Source organism: Puma concolor, chromosome F2 (genome assembly GCF_028749965.1).
Source record: "Puma concolor isolate L17-30 chromosome F2, mPumCon1.1.hap2, whole genome shotgun sequence".
NCBI lineage: Eukaryota > Metazoa > Chordata > Mammalia > Carnivora > Felidae > Puma > Puma concolor.
This window is the reverse complement of record NC_141684.1, coordinates 33,651,028-33,675,771: the sequence shown is the minus strand read 5'-3', so window position 1 is coordinate 33,675,771 and position 24,744 is coordinate 33,651,028. Positions and strand designations below refer to the sequence as shown.

Below are 24,744 nucleotides of genomic sequence, written 5' to 3'. Positions count from 1 at the left end.
TAACATGAACAAGGCTTAAAAAAGAAATTTCCTAAGTAGATATTTTCTTTCTCAGCTCCCAGAAATGCAAGACAAAAAAAAAATCCAAGTTAAATGTAAAGTAGACTCAAGACAAAGCTAACCTCAGCTACCGGTGTTACAAGGTAGGCATTTAGAAGCTGTATCACTAGTGACTTGGGAATAATGTGTTAATCCTCATATGTAAAAACGTTCTATTTGAGAAAGCAGCAAGATCCAACATCTGTTCCTATTAGCAACCAGAATATCTTCTTTAAAATTCAGGGTAGTTTTGCCTAACTATAAAAGAAAGCCAATCTCATTCTCTCATTCTATGCAATGCCACAACTCTCAGCCATGAATCAAAAAGAGAAGTAAACAATTACATTTCTGAACAGTCTGGGGAAAACAAAAGGTTGGGACTTTAAAAGAAATACGATAAGAAAAAAGTTTAAAGAGAAAAACATGATCACACCCAAGACAAGTGTTCTCATACACTGCAGACAGCTGTGTAAACTGGTATTGTCCTTTTTGAAAGAAATCTGTCAAAAAGTTTCTAAATTAAATTATTTATGACCTTTAATACACTAATCCCGCTTCTAGAAATCTATGCTAAAAAAAGTCTTAGAAAAAAGAAAAGGCTTGCACCATGACCCAGACTAGAAAAAACCACTGGAAACAATCCACCGATATGTTTAAGAACATTACAACATAGCCACTGAAGGGAATTTTATACAGGTATTAAAATAATGGTTATGAAAAAATGTATTCTATAAAATGTTCAACAGAAAGGGCAAGAGACAAAATTAGTTATAATTCAAATGCATATACAATTATTTTTAATATATGTACAGAAAAAGGACAGATGAAATAAAATACTATTATTAATTATACTAATAAGCAGAGTTAATGCGTGACTTTTTTAATCTTCTTGCTCTTTTTCCATGTTTTTCTAAATGTTTGATGAACCTTGCATAATGAGTAAGTAAAATTTATGAAAACAAGTAAAAACCTTGATTTGGAAGTAATTAAGAATAGGGAGGGCATAACCAAATTATTTGTAGAATTATTCTGATTGAAATAAATATCACAGATCATAAAGTTTAAAGTAGGTAAATTTAAAAAGTCAAATAGACTGGTTTAACTTACGTAAAGATCTTGTTATTAGTCAATCTCACCTAAGAAATGTCTCATTCTATGCAAATGAGCAGTTAAGTTAGCTGTTTTAAAGATTTAGACATTTAAAGGAGAACAGGAGACATTTGATTTACACATTTTTTAAAAAGAACACTGAAATAGTATTTCTACTCTATCAACATATACAATTAAATTATTTGACAGTTCATATGATATAATTTCATGATTTTCACATATTATTAGATTTACAAAAATACCATTTGCCTTTCTCCTTCCTCTATTGTATATATGAAAGCAGATTTAAAATTCTGGACCATGAAAAGTTCTAAATAAAACATGTATAGAAAATAAAATTTTATCCAGTAATGCTTCCCCATTTTAAAATCATCTGATATATACTTTTTGATAATTTATGTTTTCTTATGCCAATACTTATAAGAACCAGCAAAAGGACAAAGACTTCTCTCTCTGGGCAAAGATTTGAGGAGGAGGAAGACAAAAATGAATAGAATTATTGGAAATAGAAACAAATTATCCTGAAGCCTAAGAACCAAAAATACACTGTCAATCAGAAGTTAAATCATTCCTATAATTCATATGAATTCTCAAAATTCATATTAATAAGATAAAATAAAGTACTTAGTGCTATTCATAATGAAATATGAAAAATACTGTCATTTACTACTCACTACATATTGTAAATAGGTCTTTCATAAACTCATTTTCTCAATTAATATGCTTATTATTCACTATAGGATACTACATTAATACAACATTACAGGTGCATTTTGCACATATCTACTTCCTTCATTAAAATAAGTTCCTTGAGATAAGAATGTTTTACTCATTTCTTATTCTCACCCTTCTTGGCACAAGGTCCACAGGAGCTTTAATACATGTTAAATGAAACTTAATTCATTACACATAGGGTGACTTTTAAAAAAGCTGTTTATTTATTTTGAGAGAGAAAGAGAGAGCAAGCGGGGGAAAGAAGGGGCAGAGAGAGAGGGAGAGAGAATCCCAAGCAGGCTCCACACTGTCAGCCCAGAGCCCAACATGGGGCTTGATCTCACTAACCATGAGATCATAACCTGAGCCGAAATCAAGAGTAGGATGCTTAACAGACTGAGCCACCCAGGCGCCCCACACATAGAGTGACCTTATATACTGCACAGTCTGGGACAGTCCTGGTTTTGTCTGTAGTACTAGAATAATAAAAATAGTGTTACTTTTCACTTTGAAAGTGTTCTGATTTGGACAATTAACTACGTGGAAACACTAACTGTAGGCAAATTAAAATTATTTCTAAAACTGTCAGTACAATTTCCAAAAAGCACAGAACTAGACTGGACAAGAGCACGGAGCACCATCAAAGAGAGTAGCAGAGGTAATATGAGAGCAGGGATGAAGCAGAAGCCGCTTCTGCTGCTTGCTGGTCTCAAGAGGAAGCGAGTCCTACATTTAGAGATTCTTCCGAAAGCTAGTTCTCCATTTAGACCAGTGCTGAAGGAGCTCTCATTTCACCTAGAGACGCACAGAATTCAGAAATGTAATACCAAGTATTACATCTTCTATAGCTGCACACTGGCCAAAGCAAAACCACAATGAATCTGTATCTGAGGGCACCTTTTGAGACAGCATCCATTTATTTTTTTAATGGGATAACTGGAATAGATTTCATATTATTCTTTTTACATAGAAGAAAGATTTTATAAGAACAGCCTTCAGGAAAAACAATAAACCATTAATAAGGTTTCACTGACCTCTGAAATTAAGCATTTTATTGATGTATAAATTTGATGCATAAACATTTCATTAAAATACACATTTTGCTATCGGCTGAATTGTGCCACCCTCCCCAGACTCCTATGTTAAAGTCCTAACCTCTGGTACCTCAGAATGTGACTGGGTTTGGAGACAGAATCTTTAAAGAGGTAATTAAATTAAAATGAGGTCATATGGGTGGGCTCTCATGACTGGTCCAATATGACTGGTGCCTTTATTTATTTATTTATTTAAAAAAATTTTTTTAACATTTATTTATTTTTGAGACTGAGAGAGACAGAGCATGAACAGGGGAGGGTCAGAGAGAAAGGGAGACACAGAATCTGAAACAGGCTCCAGGGTCTGAGCTGTCAGCACAGAGCCTGATGCGGGGCTTGAACTCACAGAGTGTGAGACCATGACCTGAGCCGAAGTCAGATGCTCAACTGACTGAGCCACCCAGGCCCCACTATGACTGGTGCCTTTATAAGAAGAGATTAGCACACAGATACACAGAGGAAAGACCATGTGAAGATCCATGGAGAAGATGGACACCTGCAAGCCAAAGAGAGAGGCCTCAGAAGAAACCAACTCTATCAACACACTGATCTCAGATTTTAGCCTCCAGATTTGTGAGAAAATAAACCTATGAAGTCACCTATGGTACTTAGTTATGACAGCCCCAGCAAACGAATACACATTTCTAAATATATGTCTGAAATACAGAAGTGGAAAATAAACAAGATAAAAAGAAAATAAACAAAATTAATATATGCAAAACTACATATTCTAAGTGCTGAATTTTTAAGCTGATTTTTTTTTTCAAATAGGAATCTATTTAAGGGTAATTTTGATGTCCAACAAACATCAAAGCTTAGTGGCTTCGTAGTCTAATTTCAAGCAAACATAAAAATTATGAAGTAGAATCTAATCTTGATGAAATGAAGCAAAATTCTGAGCCTAATACTAAATCTGTCGAAATTTCCATAGCTCTCATACTCCATATGAATCTGCAAAACTCAGAAAACAATTATTTTGTAAATTACTACTGCATATTACAAAATAATGCATGGTAAAAGAAAATCCCATCCCAAGGGCAAGAAAGGACAACTGGGTTTTTCTGTAACAGAGAATAAAAAGTTCACTACAATGGTTTCAGATTCCACTTGAAACTACCTTTGAACTACAAATTGTTGAATTTTGGTATAATAGCAAAGAAGAATATTCAAAATTATCTGACAAGGCTGTTAAAAACACTCCTCCTTTTACCAATTACACATCAGTGTGAGACTGGACTGTCTTCATATATGTCAAACAAAATAACATACTAAAAGACTGAAGGCAGTCTTTTCTACAGATCTTTTTCTACACATCTAAAAATCCAGCTATATTCCCTTAAGCTATTCTTTAAAGACTGCAAAATTATAAATTCTTACTGATGTTTGTCTTGAAAATTCATTTTTTTTTTTAATTTTTTTTTCAACGTTTATTTATTTTTGGGACAGAGAGAGACAGAGCATGAATGGGCGAGGGGCAGAGAGAGAGGGAGACACAGAATCGGAAACAGGCTCCAGGCTCTGAGCCATCAGCCCAGAGCCCGACGCGGGGCTCGAACTCACGGAACGCGAGATCGTGACCTGGCTGAAGTCGGACGCTTAACCGACTGCGCCACCCAGGCGCCCCGAAAATTCATTTTTTATAGAATTATTTTATTAATGTAAACATGCAATAGATTCATTACTATTACTTGAAAATAAATTAATGCATTTTAAAATAATTTCTCAGTTTTAATTTCAAATACAATAAATATCAGTAGCTAGAACCTACATAAAAAAAAATTCTTTGAAGTCCTTGTTATGGACTGCATTGGGTCCCCCGTCAAACTCATTTGTTTAAGCACAATTTGTCTGTATTTGGAAATAGAGTCTTTAAGGAGGTAAAATGAAGTTAAATGAGGCCATAAGGGTGGGATGTAATCCTATAGGACTTAGGGTCCTTATAAGAAAAGGAAGAGACACTAGGGACCTCCCTGAACACAGATGAAATGCCATGAGAGGACACAGCAAGAAGGTGGCAATTTGTAAGCTAGGAAGAGAGATCTCACCAAAAACTAACCCTGCTAGCTCCTTGGTCTTAAACTTATAACATCTGGAATTATGCAAAAATAAATATATCTGTTACATAGGCCATTCAGTCTGTGTATTTTGTTATGGTAGCCCGGGCAGATTAACATGGTTCTCAATGTTTTGGAAAAATAATCGTAATTCTCATTAGCTATTCAAAATAGAAAAAGGGACAAAATCAAAGTCATTTTTTAAATAAGTTTATTTTTGCTTGATGTGTAGAAAATCATACAGAACTCAAAGACAAGAGAACAGTGAAACAAACTAAGGCACTCACTTCCATTTTTCAGAAAACCACACTTGTCAATGCATTTGGCTCTGCAAACTAACTCTTAGAGCTCCTAAGTCTACTAAGTTTTCGAATACAAAATCAGACATAAAACCAAAGAGAAAACTGTCTGTTTTACTTCATCGAGGAAAAAATAACCAAAGGACAAGATGACATGAGGAAATCAATCAGTAGATTGATAAATACACAAAGTATAATTTTTTTAACCACATAAAACTTATCAAGACTAAAAGGAAATAATAATATAATTAATACAATGGTAAGAAATTCTATTTCACTAAATGCAACAATAAAAGATTTGCTCTCCTAAGTAATTACAGTTGACACAGCAAAAAAGAAAACAAGGCTGTGGAAATCATGTTAAGAACGAAAACTATAATAGTAATAGACCTTTATGTAATTATTAAGTTATAAAAGCTTAGATGAATGGGAAAAAGTGCATTTGCTTCAACAAGTTTCTGAATTTCACAGATACAAATATGTTGTTGGGTTGCTTTTTAAGAACATAAATTGTGCACTTAAGAACAACAATTTTATGCATAGTAGTAACTCAAATAAAAAAATAAAGAAAAATGCTTTTCTAAGGCTCTAATACTAGAAACAGACTCAAAATTACATTTTAATAAATTTCATTTCATGTAACTTTGTATGGAAAGAAAATACTAATGCAAGTCGAGCTAACTTTTTTTGGTTTAATGTTTATAAGAAAAAATAATTATGCCGTCTGTATGGAAGAGTATAATCAATCCAGGGGCATGCAAGTATCAACTTTATCTTATGAGAATTTCTCCATGTTCCAGTTACTTCATTCCTTATTACATGCTGCAAAAAGCAGTAATAATTTTTATAGCCAAATATCACTTTGTAAGATACCAGGTGGCTTTCAATATTTACCATATAAGTCATGCATGAAATTTAAACATTACAAAAAAATGACTTACCAGTTGACACTCCTGAAATATGCACATTTTCAGAATGTTCTGCAAGAGCACCATTTCCTAAAATTAAACACAATAATAAACTAATTTCCAAGATAAAATTTATAAAGTTTTTTTTGGATTCTACCTTTAAAAGAAATACAACTACACAGAGCTACTTGTAGTGTTCAGGAACTAAAATCTCTTATGATAATCTTCAAAACAATACAATGAAGCCCCAAATTATAACCGTAGTAGGGATAACAGAACATTTTGGAAATCACAACAATGTGGTATTATATACATGAAGATCAAATTTATAGATCTGATTAATATCAGGAAAAAAATTCTATCAAAAGAGAACTCAGAACTACTATTAGAAAAGAGAATCACATACTTCTTCAAAACAGCATCCCACCAAGAGCATGCTCAATTAGTCCACAATGCACTTACTGCTTAATGGTCATACATGTTGGTACTTAAAAAATAATAATGTCTTTCTTGCCTTGTCTTCTAAATCTTTCAACCTCTTCTCATCAACAATTCTAATGGTTCTAAGAGTAGGGACAGAATTACACCCTATTTTGGTATCTGCTGATTTCCTGCACTTCTTACCACAAAGTTGGGCACATGGAAGCATTAAAATAACTGAAATAAGTTACTGAGGGTCACCTCAAACTCCCATTTAAAGTGCTGAGGATATTTACTCCTTCAATTAATGTGAACAGTGTCCCTTCAGGTATTCTTTTTTTTTCTTGTACCTACTGCTCATCTTTACTTGTAAAGTTTAGTCTCTCTCTAATCATTAGGTCGATTTGGCATCACAACAGCTCAGGAATCCAGCTGTAAGAGAAAGAATTCTTGCAGTGGGGTAGAGGAGGAAGCTAGGTGGGAGAAGGTTAGAGGGCTAAAGTAGAATTCTCTCTGACGGTTGAAAAGAGTAGAGACAATAGCAAGCATGGTAATTAACAACTTGTCTTTCACAACCATCACATTCCTGTGATTGCCTGATTATTGTATAGCACCCTGCAATATACTAGGCTCTGGGAGAGCAGAATCTGCTTATTTGGCTCACCATCGCATGCACAGTTCCTGGAATAGAGCAGGTGCTCGAAGAGCTGATGAATGAATAAATGAGGGAGGTCATGATGATGAAGTCAAATCATGCCAATTAAGCACCTGATACATTGTGTGGCGCATAGCACTGAACAAGTATTCACTTTTGTAATTGTGTAAAATATGCTATTATCAAAGAAGAAAATAATAGTCAGAAAACAACCTTTCAGCTCAACTACAGCGATAGCCTTCAAAATGAAAATAAATGTTTCCCTCCATTAAAAATGATACAATGGAAATGGAGACAAAGGTGTGTAAGCTGTATTTAGTACATAAATAAATCTGATTATAGTTATTTAAGTATTGTACATTAATACTACAGAAACCACGATTTATTTTCAGCAATGTTAAATGCTATATAGAATTGAAACTAGAAACCTCCACCTATTTAACACTTATAACTTATAAAAATAGGTACCATAAATAAAATGATGTAAAAACTGAATCAATAAAATCAATACGATTTGCCAAAGGTCTGTATAAATTGCCTCAAGTTTTGCTACTCACAAACAGGTCAGCAGTACGGGCGTCACCAGGAACTTACTAGAAATGTAGGCTCAGGCCCCACCCCAGATTACTGAATCAGAAGGTACATTTTAACAAGATGCTCCCCACTCCCAGAGATTTTTATGTAAATTAACATTTGAGTAGCACTGGTTCAAACCTTCTACTTGTATATTAGAAACAACCACAAATTATAACTGTGTAATCTGTGACCCTAGGTTTCCAATATCCTTAAAGTAGCATATTAAATTATCCTCAGGAGAGTTTTCATATTAAATATATTTCATACATTGACTTTTTTCCCCCCTCAATTCGGTAGGTAGACTAAGGCAGAAAGAAAAGAGTAACATAATGTAGTATTTAAGACTGGATTCTGAACTGGATTGCCAGGATTCTAACACCAGCTCTACTTACTTGCTGTGCAATTTAGGCCAAGTTACCTAACCTCCTTGTGTCTTAATTTCATCTCTAAAATAGAGAAGATAATACCTATCTCAAAATGCTTAGTAAACTTCTCTAAAATAGAAAAAAAAGGATTTAAATCTCTATCAGTATGCAAATGAATAAACTAATATAACCTTATAATAAAATATTCAATAAACTGAATGAATTCTATATGTACTAACTTGGAAAGATATGCACATTAAGTTACATGTTTCAGAATAAGATTAAAATATGATCTGATTAGAAATATGATCTAATTTTAACTAAAAATGATGTATGCAGAGCTAAATGTATATATTTACATAAGCATATGATATACATATGTATATATACTTATATATATGTTAAAGAGTCTACGGGTATATATAAATTGTGGAAGAAAATCCCTGGGACTGGAATTAAGGAGGAAGACACGGTTTCTATCCTTCAGCATTGACTGAATTTATTATAACAGGTGTGGATTTCTTTAAAAATTTTAGGAGTATTCCTAAAAACACAGGTGAAGAGATTATAGTTCATTTCCCACCTTTGTAAATAAATGGAAGTCTGATAAATATTTTGAAATATTATAAAATATTTTAATTTCATAAACATTAATGATTTTAAAACTGATAAACAATATCTGAAAACATAAAACATGACACTGCTAATTTCTCATACATTTACTCTACCTTAAAAAAAATCCTAGGGGCGCCTGGGTGGCGCAGTCGGTTGGGCGTCCGACTTCAGCCAGGTCACGATCTCGCGGTCCGTGAGTTCGAGCCCCGCGTCGGGCTCTGGGCTGATGGCTCAGAGCCTGGAGCCTGTTTCCGATTCTGTGTCTCCCTCTCTCTCTGCCCCTCCCCCGTTCATGCTCTGTCTCTCTGTCCCACAAATAAATAAACGTTGAAAAAAAAAATTAAAAAAAAAAAAAAAATCCTATTTAGAAGTTAAAAAAAATCAATGATTATTTCTGTTAACATAAATAACTTAATTTAATTTAATTAATTTAATTTTATATTTTATTTCAGAGAGGGCAAGCAGGGGAGAGGGGCAGAGGGAAATAGAATCTTGAGCAGGTTCCACGCTGAGTGTGGAGCCCCATGTGGGGCTTGGTCCCAGGACTCTGAGATCATGACCTGAGCTAAAATCAAAAGTCAGATGTTCAACTGACTGAGCCACCCAGGTGGCTCCTCCCCTTTCTTTTTCTTTTTTAATTTTTTAATTCACTAATTAACTTAACTTTTTAATTTACACCCAAGTTAATTAGCATATAGTGCAACAATGATTTCGGGAGTAGATTCCTAATGCCCTTTACCTATTCAGCCCATCCCCCCTCCCACAACCCCTCCAGCAACCCTCTGCTTGTTCTTTATATTTGAGTCTCTTATGTTTTGTCCCGCTCCCTGTTTTTATATATTTTTTGCTTCCCTTCCATTATGTTCATTGTTTTGTATCTTAAATCCCTCATATGAGTGAAGTCACATGATATTTGTCTCTTTCTAACTAATTTCGCTTAGCACAATACCCTCTAGTTTCATCCACGTGGTTGCAAATGGCAAGATTTCATTCTTTTTGATTGCCAAGTAATACTCCATTGTGTGTGTGTGTGTGTGTGTGTGTGTGTGTGTGTGTGTGTGTACACACACAGACTACACTTTATCCATTCATCCATCGATGGACATTTGGGCTCTTTCCATACTTTGGCTATTGTTGATAGCGCTGCTATAAACACTGGGGTGCATGTGTCCCTTTGAAACAGCACACCTGTATCCCTTGAATAAATACCTAGTAATACGATTGCTGGGTCGTAGGGAAGTTCTATTTTTAATTTTTTGAGGAACCTCCACACTGTTTTCCAGAGTGGCTGCACCAGTTTGCATTCCCACCAGCCATGCAAAAGAGATCCTCACCGCCCCCCTTTCTTATAATTAACACTAGAAGTAAGTGAGCTACTTTACATATACTGCCATCCTACAAAAGTATTTTTACAAAGATGACAGTTATGTAACACAATTATTTCGATATTATAAGCAGACAGCTCCCACAAATCAAACTGCACTCTCCCTAATGCCCCTCATCAGTCCCCAAGAGAAGAAAACTCCACACATAGAAGAATGTACATATGCTATCTTCTCACTATAACCACAGTGTTCAAATGCAGCCATGCTAGATGTTCTCACAGCAGTCCCTTTTAGAGGTAACATGTACTAGAAAAACACAGGGTCTGATAAATCATTACTTCTATAACTGTACATTAATAGCTAATTAATTAATGGATCAGCTAATTAACTAGAACTCCTAATAAAGAGTTTTCAAGCAGGAAAAAGTTATTATCACCTAAATCAGGAAATAATGTATTATGGCTTAGATTGTTTTTAGTCCCACTAACCAAATACCAAAGTTATCAATCTCCTCTATTTATTATTTTTCTTTCCAAAACGAAACATGGTTTTGTAGTTTTTTACTGCAGTCAAATGAAAGAGAAAGAATCTTCCAAAAGTGATCCTGCTTTAGAAAAGAGGCCACATAAGGAGGTGAGTTGGAGCTGTGGAACCAGACTCCCCGGAATCATCCCCAACTCTACTATTTATTTAGTCATGAACCTTAAATAAACTACTTCTCCTAAGATGTGTTTTCCTCACCTGAATAAGCAGGATGTCATCATTAAGAGAATGCCTAAATATACGGTCTGCATCCTTATTGCTTTGTAATTTTCTGTTTATTTGTGCTTATATTTAAGAACTGAAGTTCTTAAAGAATAGCTAATAAATAGAGCTAAGATTTGACAGATATGTGCCAGCCAAATCCTAAGTGCTTTACAAGCCTTCCCTCAGCTCATCCTTAAAACAATACTTCCTTTTAGAGATGAGAAAACCAAAGCTTCTAGCAATTTAGTAATTCTTTCAAAAAGCTAGTAATTGGATGAATTGAAAATTCAAATCCAGACACTAAGAAGTTTGTGTTCCTTAACTTTTTAAAAAGAATTCAGAATGAATGTATTTCTTGTTTACAAAAAAATAGTACTTAGCTTTCAGAGTTAAAACCCGCCTGCCACAGCAATTCCAGTTTGTATGCTGGAAAGTCACTGGTTTAAAATTTAATAAGCAGCATTTACAAGTAACTTATATACTACTCAGCATCCTACAATTTCATTTTCTATGTGCACTGAGAGCAGTTATCAAACATAAATACATATATGTATACACACAAAAGCAAACATCATTCCTATTTTGCTACCATATTAAAGGAAAAAATCCAAAATCCTAATAGGGTTTACTAAACTCTCCACAGTCCAGTTCTATCTAACTACTGCAAAAGCTTCATCTCTTGTGATCCACTCTTTTTTCTTCTGTTCAGAAATACTGGATTTCTCTTAGAAAAGTGTCAGCTGTCTCTTCTCTTTAGACTTTCCTTTAATATTATTTCTTTAGGGACGTATCACCTGATGTTCCTGTAGTAGGTTAGGTCATTCTGCTATAGGCTCCTATAGTTTTTAATACTGTCACTTTCTGAAAATTTCCCACACTTGTGTTTTCTGCGTAATTTCTGTATTTCCCATCATATCTTAATCTTGGCAGCAGGGTTCGGGGGGAGGTGGTGTGATATGGTGATGGGACATAGCTAGGTTTGTTTTGTTTTGCCAAGTGACTAGCACAGAACATAACGCATAAGAAATACTTAGACCATATCTGTTCAAATAAAAGAATGGTAGGTCAGTACATAAGAGGCATAGTCCCTGCCCCAAAGAGTTGACAATCTATTGAGAAAATGATTTAAAAAAAAAACATGTGAAACAGAAACAAACGTACAAAAACAAAATAAAATTGGCAAGCTTCTTATTCAAGTGGGAAGCGCTAGAGACTTCTTTCTCTGCCAAAAATGGAAATGGAAGACAGGGGTGCCCGCTATAGTTATTACTATTAGCTAATGCAATTAAACAAGAAAAATAGTTACAAACATAAAAGGACGTAAAACTGCATCTATCTGTAGATGATATAATTGTGTATCTTTTTGGAAAACCCAAAGCAGTCAACAGAGAAATAATTTAAATATGAAAAATTAGTAAAGTAGCAGGATATAAAATAAGCATAGAGAGATCAAAAGCCTTTGTAAATACAAACAACAGCCAGTCAGAAAATAGAGACCCATTTTTAGTAGCAACAAAAAAAGATATTTAAAAACTCAGACACAGAACTCCTGCTCCTCATGACAGAGCAATTGGTAATGGATCAGTAAATCTGCTATAACAACCAAAAAAAGGTGGAAAAAACATGTGAAAAAAATTCAGACACCTGGACAACAGGCAACATAAGACTATGATCTCTGAGAAAAGGAAAACAAATTAAGATGAGCTCTATTATAGCACTAGCTTTCTGCCTAGAGATTTTCTGGACCCTGCTACATTGAAGGACAACCCAAGTTCATTGTTCTAGTATCCAGATCAAATTTTTCTGGATTGTGCAAAGGCTATAAGACAATTTGTTGGACCCTTGTAGAAGTTAACATACATTTGCCTCCAACATTTCTACTAGTGTGATTATCAATCAGAAAAGGAAATAGTTTCTCCAACCTTCTTCATACCAAATCCATATAACTTATAGATTTATTTCCTCTCCTACATGTTCTTCTATATTCTCCTATTTCTTCTATTCTCTATTCATCATCTGCCCTAGGGTATACTACTGGTAGTTGTTGGTTTATGGAATTCTAATGCTTCTCACTCCCTGGTTTGGAAAATCAAAATTGCATTTCCTCTTCCAGTCTTCTGACCTTTCTTCTCTCTTTTCTTGGAATTATTTTAGTATCTAAGTCAGGATTCTTGAAGTTATTCATAATACTTGAATCAACTCCTATAATCTTTGCACCTCTGTCCTTCAAGAAGCTTTTCAAAAATGGTTACTCTTATCCTTTCAGTTTGAAAAGCACATTTTGATAGAAGGGACATAAACATTACCAGTATTAACTACCTATCCAAGCAATAGTTCTCTATATCTTTGTGTTATTCTTTATTTTACAAATGTTTCAAAGATCATTTTGCCATTCTTGGTTTTTTGTTCAACTCAATCTTGAATTTTCTCTACATTAGTAATATTTATAATCTATTCTTGGTTAAATATCCTTTCTATCTTGGGAATATGTTAATTAGTCTGAAGCCATTGAGCAACCACTTAACTTCTTTAGATTTCTTCACCATTCATTCCTTTTGCGTTTGGAATTTTAATAACCAGAAATTATTTCTGAGATCTTAATAACCTCTCTGGACTATCTCTCTTTCCAGATTTCAATGTTGTGAAGGCATATTAATATTTTTTAATTACTTCTGAATCTTTAGGTGTTAAGCTCTCTGACTATACTCAATCCCATCTTTTTTTTTTTTTTTTTTTTTTTTTAATTTTTTTTTTTTTCAACGTTTATTTTTGGGACAGAGAGAGACAGAGCATGAACGGGGGAGGGGCAGAGAGAGAGGGAGACACAGAATCGGAAACAGGCTCCAGGCTCTGAGCCATCAGCCCAGAGCCCGACGCGGGGCTCGAACTCCCGGACCGCGAGATCGTGACCTGGCTGAAGTCGGACGCTTAACCGACTGCGCCACCCAGGCGCCCCAATCCCATCTTTTTTCTTTACAGTAAACTCTACTGCTAACATGGGGCTCAAACTCACAACCTCAAGACCAAGAGTTACATGCTGTACTGACTGAGCCAGCCCCGTGCTCCTCTTTTTTCTTAAGCTATTACAACATATTACGTCTTTTGGTCTGGTCAAAGTAAGGTACAGACTAGCACACTGTTTTAAATTGAATTGTGTCACCTAAGATTCATATGTTAAACCCCAATCCCCATGTGACAAGGGGGATAGTTATGGTTATAAGAAGTCATAAAGTGGGGACCTAATCTAATAACACTGGTTTCTCTAAGAGGTGTAAGAAATCTCTCTCCATCTGTGCACAGAAAACGTCATATGAGGGCACTGCAAGCCAGGAATGAAATTAAATCTCATCAGAAACCAACACTGATGGCACCTTGATCTTGGGCTTCTAGTCTTCCAGAACTGTGAGAAAATAAATTTGTATTGTTTAAGCCACCCAGTCTGTGGTATTTTGTTATGGAAGCCCAAGTAGACTAATACACACACTTTTCCCAAAGGTTTGCTGAACTAAGATGTTTGTGAATCCCTTGAAAGTGTATGAAAAATTCAGTACATTCTTCTGAAGAGAGGTTCCATTCTGTTTAACAAATACCTATAATGAGATGTTTCATGGAAAAAAAAGTTAAGTAACCCCTGGGAGATAGAGTTATTTTTCCTGCTTTATTTAATTACTGGTATTTTGAAAGTATTATTTCAATCTGAAATACAGCCATTCATTATGTATTTTATAGACTTTTATGAACTGGCCTAAACCTATCTGCCACTTAAAATAATAGTAATAATTGGGGCGCCTGGGTGGCTCAGTCGGTTAAGCGTCGGACTTCAGCTCAGGTCATGATCTCGCGGTTTGTGAGTTCAAGCCCTGCGTGGGGCTCTGTGCTGACAGCTCGAGCTTGGAGCCTGTTTCAGATTCTGTGTCTCCATCTCTCTCTCTGCCCCTCCCCACACACGCTTTGTCTCTCTCTGTCTCTGAAAAATGAATAAACCTTAAAAAACAATTTAAAAAAATAAATGTAAAATAATTATTTATAACATTACTTTTTATAAAAATGTACTTCATAATTTTCAAACCACATCCTTAACAGACATTTGTAAACTCAATGTTTTTATTTATAAACTTCCTACGGTACTATATTAGTAAGATTTTATATTTAAAATGTCTTCAAATAAGGGTATGATGACAATGAACTATTACTCAAACTAAAAATACTAAACAAATACACATTCTCAGTATTCAGAGACTGAATCAAACCCTTAAAGAAGATGCTAGATAATTATGAATCCTACTGTTGAGATGCTCAGCAACACTGTTCATGGAAATAATTTTCTTTATTCTAAAATAGCTTGAATCACTGATGTAGGAAGTCACAATTTACACCAGAAAGGAACACTAAAGTATAGGAGTTCAAAGGTTCCAAACCGTGACCCCTGTGGGTCACAAGAGTAAATACGAAAATATGAAGGGATTCAGAACTCCAGGAAAAAAACGGGAAGAAATTATACACCTATACTTCTTATAACAGATTGAGATATACTTCACCATAAAATTCATCTTTTTATTTATTTATTTATTTATTTTTAATTTTTTTTTTTCAACGTTTATTTATTTTTGGGACAGAGAGAGACAGAGCATGAACGGGGGAGGGTCAGAGAGAGAGGGAGACACAGAATCGGAAACAGGCTCCAGGCTCTGAGCCATCAGCCCAGAGCCCGACGCGGGGCTCGAACTCACGGAACGCGAGATCGTGACCTGGCTGAAGTCGGACGCTTAACCGACTGCGCCACCCAGGCGCCCCAAAATTCATCTTTTTAAAGTATACAATCTAGTGGTTTTTACAATGTTCAAAAATTGTGCAACCATTACCATTATCTCATGGCTGAATGTTTTTATCACCCCCAAAAGGAAGCTTATACCAATTAGCAGTTCTTTTTTTTCTGCCTGTATTTTATTTTTATTTTTTCAATATATGAAGTTTATTGTCAAATTGGTTTCCATACAACACCCAGTGCTCATCCCAAAAGGTGCCCTCCTCAATACCCATCACCCACCCTCCCCTAGCAGTTATTTCTTTGTGTCCTCTTCTAGCCCCTAACAACAACTAATTTGTCTCTATCTCTATGGGTTTGCCTATCTGGTCATTTAATATAAATGGGGTCACAGAATATGTGATTTTATGTGTCTGGTTTCTTTCACCAAGTTTAATGTTTTCATGGTTCATGCATGTTGCACCATGAATCAGTACTTCACTCTTTTTGTGGTCAAACAGAATTCCATTGAAGGGATAAACCACATTTTGCTTACCCATCCACTGGTCAGTTGACAAACATTTGGGTTGTTTGCACTTTTTGTGAATAATCCAGCTATCAATATTTGTGTACAAGTTTTTGTGTGCATATGTTTTTAGCTCTCCTGAGTATATACAGAGTAGAATTGCTTGGTCTTTTGGTAGCCTTACATTTACCTTTAAGAGGAAATGCCAAACTGTTTTCCAAATGGCTGTGCAATTTTACACCCCTACCAGCAATGTGTAAGAGTTCTAATTTCTCTATATCTTCACCAACACTTGTTATAGTCTATCTTTTCATTTATTAGGTATCCTCATCGGCATGAAGTGGTATCACTGTGGTTTAGATTTGCATTTCCCTAATTTAGAGAAATGTTGAGGTTCTTCTTGTGTGTTTACTTTTTTTGCATATTCTTTGGTGGAGAAATATCTATATCATAATTGACTGGATCTGTCTTTTTATCGTTGTTGAGTTGTAACAGTTCTTTGATCTTTATATATCGTGGATATGAACCTCTTATCAGATATACGACTTGCAAATATTTTCTCCCATCCTATAGTTTGACTCTTCCCTTTCTTGATGGTGTCCTTTGAAGCACAGTTTTGATCTGAGCTCGTCCAATTCAACTATTTTTAATTTTGTTGCTTCTGCTCTGCTGTCATATCTAAGAATCATTTCCTAACCCAAGGTCATGAAGATTTACTCCTATGTTATCTTCTAACAGTTTTATAGTTTTAGCACTTACATTTGGTCTCTGTCCATTTGGAGTTAAGTGTTGTATGCAGTTGAGGGAAGGGTCAAATTTCACTCTTTTGCATATTGTTAACCAGTTGTCTCATCTCAATTTGATGGAAAGACTATTCTTTCCCTAATGAATTATCCTGGCACTCTTGCTGAAAATCAACGGACTATAAATGTAAGTGTTTATTTCTGGAATCTCAATTCTATTCACTGATCTATCTATTCCTATGCCAGTATCACGCTGTCTTCATTTGGTAGCTTTGCACTAAGTTTTGAAATCAGGAAACACGGATCTTCCAAATTTGTTCTTCCTCATTAAGATTTTTATTATTCTGGATTCCTTATTTTTCCATATGAATTTTAGGATCAGTCTGTCAATTCCTTCAAAGAGAATTGAGATTTTTTTTTTTTTAACTTTTATTTATTTTTGAGACAGAGAGAGACAGAGCATGAACTGGGGAGGAGCAGAGAGAGAGGGAGACACAGAATCTGAAACAGGCTCCAGGCTCTGAGCTGTCAGCACAGAGCCCGACGCGGGGCTCGAACTCACGGACCGTGAGATCATGACCTGAGCCGAAGTCGGACGCCCAACCGACCAAGCCACCCAGGCGCCCCGAGAATTGAGATTTTGATAGGGACTGTGTGAAATCTGTACATCAACTTGGGAAGTATCAACACCACTAATTCTTAATAAATATTACATCAGTACATAAAAAAAGGATATCTTTTCATTTATTTGGGACATCTTTAATTTCTTGCCACAATAATTTGTAGTTGCAGAGTATAAGATTTGCACTTTGTTAAGTTTATCCTTAAGTATTTTATTCTTTTTCACGCTATTTTTTTAAGATTTTATTCTTTAAAGAAATTTTTTTTATGTTTATTTAGTTTTTGAGAGAGACAGAGCACGAGTGGCGGAGGGACAGAGAGAGAGGGAGACACAGAATCTGAAGCAGGCTCCAGGCTCTGAGCTGTAAGCACAGAGCCCAATGTGGGGTTCGAACTCACAAACCGTGAGATCATGACCTGAGCTGAAGTCAGATGCTCAACGGACGGAGCCACCCAGGCGCCCCAGATTTTATTCTTAAGTAATCTCTACACCCAACATAAGGCTCAAACTCACAACCCTGAGATCAAAGGTTGTGTGCTCTACTGACTAAGCCAGCCAGGTGCTCCTCATGCTATTATTAATGGAACTGTTTTCTTAACTTGATTTTCAGTTTTTCATTGTTAGTATATAGTACTACATTTTTTCTTGCATCCTACAACCTTGCTGAACTTGTTTATTAGCTCTAATAGGCTTTTTGTGAATTCCTTGCAACTTTTTTATGTACAAGCATGTCACATCTATAAACTGAGGAAGTTTTTAATTCTCTCCTTCCAAATAAGATGCCTTTTTCCCCCTACCTAACTGCCCTGCCTAGAACCTCCAATACAATGCTGAATAAGAGTAGTGAGAGTATACATCTTTTTCTTTTTTTTTTTAAGTTTATCGATTAATTTTGAGAGAGACAGAGACAGTACAAGTGAGAGAGGAGTAGAGCAAGAAGGAGACAGAGAATCCCAAGCAGGCTCCGCACTGTCAGTGTGGAGTCCATGCGAGGCTCAAACTCATGAAACTGTGAGATTATGACCTGAGCTGAACCCAAGGGTTAGATGCTTAAACAACTGAGCCACCTGGGTGCCCCCTTGTCCTGTTCTTGATTGTAGAGAGAAAGCTTTTAGTCTTTCATCATTAAGTATGATGTTAACTGTGGGTTTTTCATAGATGCTCTTTATCAGGCGGAGAAAGTTCCTTTCTATTCCTGGTTTATTGAGTGCTTTTATTATGAAATGGTGTTGGCTATTGTCAAATGTCTTCCCTGCATCCTCTGAGATTTCCCTATGGTTTCTGTCCCTTATTCTATCAATATGGCGCATTACATTCATTGATTTTCCTGTGCTGAACTTCCCATTCCTGGGAAGGATTCCATCTGGTCATAGTTTATAATCCTATTTATATACTGCTGGATTCGGTTTGCTAGTATTTTGTTAGAGGATTTTTGCATCCATATAAATAAGGGAAATTAGTCTGTAGTTTTCCTTTAGTGGTACCAGGGTAATACTGACCTCATAGGATGGGTTGGGATGAGTTTGTACCCCCCCCCCCCACACACAAACACACACACACCCAGAGTGCTACTATGTGTTTTATTCTCATTTAAGGAAATGCCAATATATTGTTTTTGCTTCTAATTTTTTCTTGGTTTATTAAATTTCATAGATTACTGAACAGCAGATAATTAACTTATTGATTACATTATAACATTTCTGAAGAGTGACTAGTGACTTGCTTCTCTCAATGTACCAGGCACAGTACCCAAATAGATAAATGCAGTACATGGTAAGCTTAGTACAAAAGAAAAGTGTAACAGACAAATAAAGGTAGTTCTTTCTTGTTTCTCAACAGGCAAAATCTTCTGCAATGCAGAGGCCTGTGACTGAGGTTGCAAAGGGACACCAGGAGATAAACAGGTTGGAAACCTCTGATGTCATTTCTATTTTAATAGTCGGTGAAAACTTAAGTACAGAGAGAAGGAAAAGGTAGTTATGTGGTTTTTTTTTTTTTAATTGGCTTTGTTGAGGTTTAATTTACACGCAAAAAGTTCAGTAATTCCAAGTATACAGTTTGATGAGTTCTAACAAATGCACACAGTTCTGCAACCACCACTATAATCAAGACACACATTTCCAAAATCCAAACAAAGGGGCCCATCTCTGGGCCCCTTTGCAGTCAACTCCCTTCCCACTCCTAAAGCCAGACAACTACTGATCACCAGACAGTCAATGTCCATAAAGCATTATGCATTGTACTGAACTCGTGAGTTATTATTTTAATCTTCTTCCTAAGGATACTGTTATCCCCCATGTTATGGATGAGGCAACTGACTCAGATTAAGTAAATTGTGCAAGATTCTTCCACATAGGGATATGCTCAAATCCATATCTACCTAATTCTAACATGAAAGACTGAGTTTTCATCTAAAAATACTAAATATAAATTTCTTGTCTTCCCTTGAAAACATTTTAATTAACATCTGTCTACATGTATTCCTGAATGGAAACGTACTGAGCTGATCTCTTTCAGGAGAAGGATGCATTTTTTTTTTTTTTGTTTTAAGGTAACCAACTGCCCCATGACTTTCTACTGTCATTCTGACACCGATACCCGATACCCTACCTTCTCAGTACATTTGTATTACTTTCTTGGTCTTTGTTAGAATTTGAATTTGTGACGTCTGGTGTATTTTGTGAGTCCAAGTTACAGTGTAGAGATATGTATAGAAGGACACAAAAATTGTTAAAATCATAGTCTCTTTTGTAAATTTAAGTTTTTCTTGACATTAACTCCATGCTTTTTCTTTTTGCATCAAACATCCATATTGTTGTCTCTATTACCTTTATTATTTGTGCAAGATGAAACAGTAAATACTTTGTTTCTACTTGTGGTAGTATCAATGACCAGAGAACATGACATTCTGAATGGTATTTCACTTCTCAGATTGTTCTCAAGTTTATCAGAGGCTTTATCACAGGAGTCAAGGACACAGTAAGTCTAAAATCACTCTGGATCCTGGAGTCACTCATTAGTTCCCCTCTTTCCCTTCCCTTCAGATATTTCCAGTCTTTTGGTTCCTTTGTCTCCTCTTGATGACATGTCAGGTCTTCCTCATCCATAAAAGCAAACTTATTTTGCTGGTCCACCTCCCTGTTTCTGCTTCCCTATCTTAGTCTTTTCTTTCTCAGCCAAACTTTTTTGAAAGAAGAATGAACACTCACTAAGGGAATTACCCTACCTACCAATTGCTACTTTCTCAATCTAGCTTTTACCCCTAGTGCATTTCTGAAACTCAAGGCAAAGATCACCAATGTTCCATCTATCGAACACTTTATTCTCAGAAATATGAACTCTATCTAAATCCAGTTTTCTGATAGACGCAGAAAATCACCTAACTGTGAGGAGCAGTGTCACTATAAATTCATGGTTTCAACTCTTCTGGATACTCAATGTTGGGACCATAGCCTTTTAATAAAGCCTTAGTCAGCTCTATCTTCTATTCCCTCAAAACCTACAGGAATCCTTCATTATTCCCTTTTGAGTCTCCAAACAACTTCCTCAACCAATACTCTTAGCAAATCATCTCCCCTGCCAACCATTCAGAGATCTTCTGGCATATTATCCTCCCTCTTTCTAGACACTCCTTCTCAACATACATGTTTAAAGGTTCAAGTCCTCCATGTTGATAAATCTCAAATTTCTACCCCTAATCAGCATCTTTTTCTTGAGTTGCAAATTTTTACCTCATAATCACCACCTTGTGCCAGTCACTGTGGTTGGTGTTTTTCATACACTATTACTAAGCCTTGCAGCATCCTTGTAAAATAGATACTATCCCCATTTCACATGTGGAGAAATTGAGAATTAAAGAGTTTAAAAGAACCGCTGGAGGCCACACAGCTAGTAAGTGGCACTGCCAGGATTTAGACAGATTTGTCTAGCTCAAAGACCATACTCTTGAAATAACAGCAACGACTAATATGAGAAGTACTATTTGCCAGATGATGGTCTAAGCAATTTCCATATTTCAGCACATTTAATCTTCATAATCACCTAACAAAGGGGCTGCTATTATTATTTCCATCATAAAAGTTGTCTTTTAACTTCCTATTGAACAGGAATTCAGTATTACCTTAATAGTACATATAAACTCAAACTCGTGTCCAAAACTGATTTCCTTTTATCTGTCTTCAGTCTGTCCCTCTTCCTATACTCTTCATCGTGGTGAATGACACCAGCATCTTCCAGTTGTCCACAGAGAAACCTGGAAGTCATTCCAGATCTCTTCTTTACCATCCCCTTCCTCTGCTCAGGCACTACATATTAAGTTCTCTCGATTCTTTCCAATCCTGCTATTTCAAACCTCCTTCATGTTACTGCTATTTATTTCCCGTTTGACTACATTAAATAAGCTCCACGAGGACAGAAACAAAGAATAGTGCCTGGCCCACAGCAGACATTTGATAAATACAGTTGACTCCTGAACAAGACAGGCTGTAGTTCAACAACCGTGAACCGCTCAGGCCCACCTATGCACAGATTTGGAGGGGGTGGTGATAAATACAGTACAGTGCTGTAACTGTACTTTCTCTTATGATTTTCTTATAACATTTTCTTTTCTCCAGCTTACTAGATTTTAAGAATATAGTATATAATACATATACCAAAATGTATCTTAATCAACTGTTTATGTTATCAGTAAGGCTTCTTGTCAACAGTAGGCTATCAGTAATTAATATTTTGGGGGAGTAAAAGTTATACATGGATTTTTGGCTGTGCAGGGCGAGGGGAGGTAGATGCCTCTCACCCCTGCATTATTCAAGGGTCAACTGTGTTTGCTAAATGTATGAATAAACGGCTTAGCTTGCAAGCTTCCTACTTTTGGTCTCGCAGCTCTCTGATCCTTTCTTCACAATGCTACTAGAGACCTTTTTTAAAGGCATGTGTGATATTAATCTTCAGCTTATAAAACTGTAACTGGTTCAACTCCTTACATGTATTAAGAGCCTCTAGGGCCCACTATAGTCTGGCTCTTCTTTATCTCTTCACCCTCAACTTTTACTGCTTCTTGTCCACCTTTGCCTCACATATACATATTCTGGTTTTAACGCTGCTGAGGTAGTTTCTGAAACTGGTATTTTTGAACACGATGTTGTCTCTCCCTGAAACAGTCCAGTGCACTCCCACCAGTTACTCACCTAACTCCTTCAACTCAGTTCAACAGATCTCTACCAATCGTAGAATGAGTTAGGAGTCCTTCCTGATGTTCTCATAGTACATCATGCTAGTACTGAGTTATGAGCATATTACCACTACAGTCCTTATTATCTTGTTTGGGGTTATTGTTCATTACCCACATCAAATTTTGAGTGTCTTAAGGGCAAAGAAACACCCCCCCCCCCACTTTCTTCTCTCTTTTTCATTTTCACTCTTTCTTCCTGCCTTCCCATTCCTCAACAACTCTCTCCCAGTTTCTGACAGAATTAAGATCTCAGTAAATATGTGTTGGTTTAATGAATCAAAATGATCAGATTTTGAAATCAAGCATGAAACACCCTCTGTAATTAATAACTTGGTTTCATGTTACGGCTTGCTCAGATGCTAAGAGGAAAGAAACGGCGAGAGAAATATAAATAGAAAGATAGGCATTTTTTCATAGAGAATGAAGTCAGAAAGCCACAAGGGGAAAGCAAGATTTCAGATCCATTGTTCACTTGGATTATGGGCTTTAGAGAGCTATTTCTTTCTTTCTTTCTTTTTTTTCCTCTTAAGCCAGGTTTGTTGCGAATGTAAATGATATATGATAAAACTAGGATGTGCAGTTTTGTAAGACGTGCCAAACGTATACAGTCATGCAAACATCATCTCAGTAAGGACACAGTACTTACATCATCCCCAAAGTTGACTGTGACCCTTCAGAAGCCAGTCACACCTCCCTCCCCCAGCCCCTGGCAATCTCAGATTGGATTTCTGCCCTTAGAGTTCTGCCTTTTTCTTTTTTTGTTTTTTCTTTTTCTTTTTTTTTAGTTAGCATATAGTATAATAATGATTTCAGGAGTAGAACTTAATGATTCATCACTTGTGCATACAACACTCAGTGCTCATGCCAACAAGCGTCCTTACTGGCCATCACCCAGTTAGCCCATCCCCCCACCCAACACTCCACCAGCAACCCTCAGTTTGTTCTTTGTATTTAAGAGTCTCTTACAGTTTATCTCCCTCTGTTTTCATCTTATTTTTCCTTCCCTTCCTCTACATTCATCTGTTGTGTTTCTTAAATTCAACATATGAGTGAAATCATATTTATCTTTCTCTGTTGGACTTATTTCAACACATTGTTGCTAATGCAAGATTTAATTCTTTTTGATCGCCACATAATATTCCATTGTGTAAATAGACCACATCTTCTTTATCCATTCGTCAGTCCATGGACAGTTAGGGTCTTTCCATAATTTGGCTATTGTCAATAGTGCTGCTATAAACACTGGGGTGCACATGTCCCTTCGAATCACATTTTTTTATCCTTTGGATAAATGCCTAGCAGTGCAATTGCTGGCTCGTAGGGTAGTTCTATTTTTAATTTTTTGAGGAACCTCCATACCGTTCTAGAGTGGCTGCACCAGTGTGCATTCCCACCAGCAGTGCAAAAGTGTTCCCCTTTCTCTGCATCCTCACCAACATCATTGCCCTTTGATATGTAAACTATTCGGTAAAAGATTGTTCAAAGCTCCTGAGCAGCTTCAGTCCTCAGGCTGCAAGGGAGTCTACTCAGCATCAGCTTTAGCAACTTATTGGGGAGAGTGAGGGGAAGACACCAAGCCAAAAACGTGATGCTTTCGCCATTTTTGATTTTTAATGACTCCTGGGTTCTTAACAGCTTACAGGTCATCAATCTAGTGAATATGTTTAAAGCATTCCTTTTTTCTGAGCAAATGGCTAGCTTTTTACTTAACTCTACATAAGCTCATCTTATACACTTACTCTTTCACAGAATCTTAAAATAGTGCCTTGCAGTTTATGCTGTCAACTTGGCATTTCCCTAGAGAAGTATCATACGTGAAGCTGAGGATTCTCCTTTTTCACATAACTGTAAAAAATTATCCAGCGTAAATATAGCTATCTCTACTATACTGGTACGTTTCTCCAAGTGAACAAAGAGAAAAGTATTTATCTACTTAGTATGTATTAGTGGTTATACTA

At 36.0% G+C, this 24,744-nt stretch overlaps 1 protein-coding gene across 2 annotated transcripts in view; it reads right to left on the bottom strand.

The window, feature by feature from the left end:
* The window catches only part of LRP12 (LDL receptor related protein 12), a 75,150-nt gene that overhangs the window by 32,175 nt on the left and 18,231 nt on the right, over positions 1 to 24,744 (bottom strand). The window contains exon 2 of one of the 2 annotated variants that reach the window (XM_025922705.2): positions 6,252 to 6,308. The exons of the other annotated variant lie outside the window; for it this stretch is intronic. Coding sequence (XP_025778490.1) covers positions 6,252 to 6,308 — 57 coding nt within the window. The remainder of the gene's footprint in view (positions 1 to 6,251; positions 6,309 to 24,744) is intronic. 2 annotated transcript variants of the gene reach the window in all.